The sequence below is a fragment of the Borostomias antarcticus genome, assembly GCF_949987555.1.
Source record: "Borostomias antarcticus genome assembly, chromosome: 27".
Lineage (NCBI taxonomy): Eukaryota > Metazoa > Chordata > Actinopteri > Stomiiformes > Stomiidae > Borostomias > Borostomias antarcticus.
In genome coordinates this window covers 7700040-7704395 of record NC_140260.1, presented here as the reverse complement: position 1 = coordinate 7704395, position 4356 = coordinate 7700040, and the positions used below count along the sequence as shown (strand labels likewise).

General features: G+C 53.6%; 1 protein-coding gene across 1 annotated transcript in view; it reads left to right on the top strand.

Annotated features, from left to right (window-relative positions):
* Nucleotides 1-231: 231 nt before the first annotated feature.
* Nucleotides 232-4356, top strand: part of rims2b (regulating synaptic membrane exocytosis 2b) — a gene marked incomplete at both ends in the record, with an annotated part of 121129 nt that continues 117004 nt past the window's right edge. The window contains one exon of the mRNA XM_084459333.1: nucleotides 232-404. Coding sequence (XP_084315459.1) covers nucleotides 232-404 — 173 coding nt within the window. The remainder of the gene's footprint in view (nucleotides 405-4356) is intronic.

Below are 4356 nucleotides of genomic sequence, written 5' to 3'. Positions count from 1 at the left end.
GACTAGACTACCCCAGCCTGTAGACGAGACTACCCCAGCCTGTAGACTAGACTACCCCAGCCTGCAAACACACGAGCCCTCTCAGCTGCACGGGCCAAGCACGGGTTCTTATTCTAGGGTTCTTATTCTAGGCTGTGGGAGGAAGATGTCGACTCCACACGCGATTAATGTCGCTTTCTGTTCGATCGCCTCATCGAAACCCTTTTGTCTTTCTAGCAATTCGGCCCGAAGATGTCAGCGCCGCTCGGGCCGCCGGGCAGCCCCGTGGCCGCCGCTCCGGTAACGGGTCCGGGCGAGCCCGATCTACCGGACCTCAGCCATCTCACCGAGGAGGAGCGGAGGATCATCCTCTCCGTCATGGACCGACAGAAGAAGGAGGAGGAGAAGGAGCAGACTATGCTGAAGTAAGTCGCCGCCGAGCTGCGGGGTGGTGGGCTACGGTACCGGGGAGATGCGGGAGCGGTGGTGCCCCGGGATAGACGACATGCATCCCCGGGCTAGACGACATGCATCCCCGGGATAGACGACATGCATCCCCGGGCTAGACGACATGCATCCCCGGTCTAGACGACATGCATCCGGCGTGATGATGGATCTAGGCAGACACGCTTCTGTCTCCACTGACGAATACTTGTGTGTTTAAAGACGCACAGTGGGATACTGTGCAAGTGTGTGTGGGAATGCTGCCCCTGTTGCCTGACCGGAAGAAGCACGGTCGATATCAGTGTGCACGATCAGGCTCGTGCGGAGCTCTAATCTCAGATAAACATGGAGGCTTCCCCGCTCATTCTGTCATCTCTCATTCTCTCATTCTCTCATTCTCTCATTCTCTCCTTCTCTCCTTCTCTCGCAGCCTCTGTCGGCTGTAGATGTAGGAGCAGAGATGGGAGATGTGAGGGTGTTTAGTTCTAGTGAGAGGGACGTGCCCGTGTCCCGCCGGCACCGCACCGGGGCCTAGCAGGACCGGCCCGAACTGGGTTGGGTTAGACACGGGCGCCATCTTCACCGAACCAGCCTATCAGCTCGTGTTTTATAACCGATTAGACCCGTTTAAACGGCTCACAGGTTCAGAGAGATCAAGACGTGAGATGTGACAGCGCACCAGCCGTCATATTGTTTTGCTCATGAATGTTATAACCGCTCGTTTGGTTCCTGGTTCCTGGTTCCTGGTTGATTCTCGCATGTTTTCAGCACCACGGCGCTGTTCACCGCACTGCTCTCCAGATAGAGGCGGTGCTGGGTTTTCGCAGTGTCGGCTAGGCTAGGCTAGGCTAGGCTAGGCTAGGCTAGGCTAGGCTAGCTCACCACTGCCCAGTGTCGGCTAGGCTAGGCTAGGCTAGCTCACCACTGCCCAGTGTCGGCTAGGCTAGGCTAGGCCACCACTGCCCAGTGTCGGCTAGGCTAGGCTAGGCTAGGTTAGGCTGGGCTAAGCTAGGCTAGGCTAGGCTAGGCTAGGCTAGCTCACCACTGCCCAGCTACCGGGAACTGATGGCCAACGCGATGGAAATATGGAAGCCAGCTGTTATGTCAGCAACAGAGCAGTAGTGCGTGTAGTCCTTACCGATCCTACAGTTTACATGCTCGCCCCAGCTGTGTTAATGGGCCAGGGTGTTAGATTAACCAGGGTGTTAGATTAACCAGGGTGTTAGATTAACCAGGGTGTTAGATTAACCAGGGGTTGCTGTTCCGTTATAAATGCCCCTCTGAGACCGCAGACGTGAATAGTAGCCTAACTATAGCTATTCCTTGATGGTTAGGTGGGGTTATATCGCGCCACTACCCTTCATATGTCTGCTTTAAAAGGGGTGCTCTGCTAGTGCCTCAGGCGTTGATAACCAAGTGAATATTGTACCCTGTGGTGACCGATGTAGGACTACAAACAGTCCGGTTTTAGTCACAGGGGCCAAGATGGCATATCTCACACAACCTCTCAACCCGCAGTCTGAGGCCTATCCAGAGAGCAGGGGCCTAGCCTGCCTTAGTCTGGGGTTAGTCTGGGGGAGGTCTGGGGGAGGTCTGGGGTTAGTCTGGGGGAGGTCTGGGGTTAGTCTGGGGGAGGTCTGGGGGAGGTCTGGGGTTAGTCTGGGGGAGGTCTGGGGTTAGTCTAAGGGAGGTCTGGGGGAGGTCAGGGGGAGGTCTGGGGTTAGTCTGGGGTTACTCACTCCTTCGTCACTCCTTGAAATAATGACCATGCGTGGAATCACACGTTTTGGGGGAGCTGGCTTAGCAGTACACACACACACACACACACACACACACACACACACACACACACACACACACACACACACACACACACAGTGATACAGGTTTCTCTGTTCTTTATGATGCCATGTTGTGTCATGCCCTCGTCACCTGGAGTCTGCGGTAGCTGGGGGCCATGACGAGGGAGGGGGCGGGGCGTGAACTGCTCTCTGTTCGTTTGCTTCCTGGTGACGGACTGGGCAGGGAAGTGGCCCTAAGCCTCCTCTCCTCTCTCCTCCTCTCCCCTCCTCTCCTCTCTTGTCCTCTCTCCTCTCCTCCCCTCTCTCTTCCTCTCCCCTCCTTTCCTCTCTTGCCCTCTCTCCTCTCCTCCCCTCTCTCCTCCTCTTTTGTCTTCTCCCCTCTCTCCTCTCCTCCCCTCTCCTCTCTTCTCCTCTCCCCTCTTCTCCCCTCCTCTCCTGTCTGTCCTCTCCATGATCCCATGCCCTCCTGCTGATTGTAGACATCTTGATAATGACTTGTCCAGACAATCTGACCTGTTAGCCCACAAACACACTGGACCTCCCTGGGGTGAGCTGCTCCCAACAGAGAACCAGAAACAGACAACTAATATTGATTCCTAGTAACCTAGTAACGCGTCTTAAAGTGTGTATTGAAATTCAGTCGTTTGCAGATTATCGGATGTGTCTTACAGAGTGACTAGTCTACCCTGTGACTAGCTGGTTAGTCTACCCTGTGACTAGCTGGTTAGTCTACCCTGTGACTAGCTGGTTAGTCTACCCTGTGACTAGCTGGTTAGTCTACCCTGTGACTAGCTGGTTAGTCTACCCTGTGACTAGCTGGTTAGACTACCCTGTGACTAGCTGGTTAGACTACCCTGTGACTAGCTGGTTAGACTACCCTGTGACTAGCTGGTTAGTCTACCCTGTGACTAGCTGGTTAGTCTACCCTGTGACTAGCTGGTTAGACTACCCTGTGACTAGCTGGTTAGTCTACCCTGTGACTAGCTGGTTAGACTACCCTGTGACTAGCTGGTGAGACTACCCTGTGACTAGCTGGTTAGTCTACCCTGTGACTAGCTGGTTAGTCTACCCTGTGACTAGCTGGTTAATCTACCCTGTGACTAGCTGGTTAGACTACCCTGTGACTAGCTGGTTAGACTACCCTGTGACTAGCTGGTTAGTCTACCCTGTGACTAGCTGTTTAGACTACCCTGTGACTAGCTGGTTAGTCTACCCTGTGACTAGCTGGTTAGTTAGTCTACCCTGTTACTAGCTGGTTAGTCTACCCTGTGACTAGCTGGTTAGTTAGTCTACCCTGTGACTAGCTGTTTAGTCTACCCTGTGACTAGCTGGCTAGTCTACCCTGTGACTAGCTGGTTAATCTACCCTGTGACTAGCTGGTTAGACTACCCTGTGACTAGCTGGTTAGACTACCCTGTGACTAGCTGGTGAGACTACCCTGTGACTAGCTGGTTAGTCTACCCTGTGACTAGCTGGTTAGTCTACCCTGTGACTAGCTGGTTAATCTACCCTGTGACTAGCTGGTTAGACTACCCTGTGACTAGCTGGTTAGTCTACCCTGTGACTAGCTGGTTAGACCCTGTGACTAGCTGGTTAGACTACCCTGTGACTAGCTGGTTAGACTACCCTGTGACTAGCTGGTTAGTTAGTCTACCCTGTGACTAGCTGGTTAGACTACCCTGTGACTAGCTGGTTAGACTACCCTCTGACTAGCTGGTTAGTCTGCCCTGTGACTAGCTGGTTAGTCTACCCTGTGACTAGCTGGTTAGACTACCCTGTGACTAGCTGGTTAGTCTACCCTGTGACTAGCTGGTTAGACTACCCTGTGACTAGCTGGTTAGTCTGCCCTGTGACTAGCTGGTTAGACTACCCTGTGACTAGCTGGTTAGACTACCCTGTGACTAGCTGGTTAGACTGCCCTGTGACTAGCTGGTTAGACTAGACTACCCTGTGACTAGCTGGTTAGACCCTGTGACTAGCTGGTTAGTCTACCCTGTGACTAGCTGGTTAGTCTACCCTGTGACTAGCTGGTTAGACTACCCTGTGACTAGCTGGTTAGACTACCCTGTGACTAGCTGGTTAGACTACCCTGTGACTAGCTGGTTAGACTACCCTGTGACTAGCTGGTGAG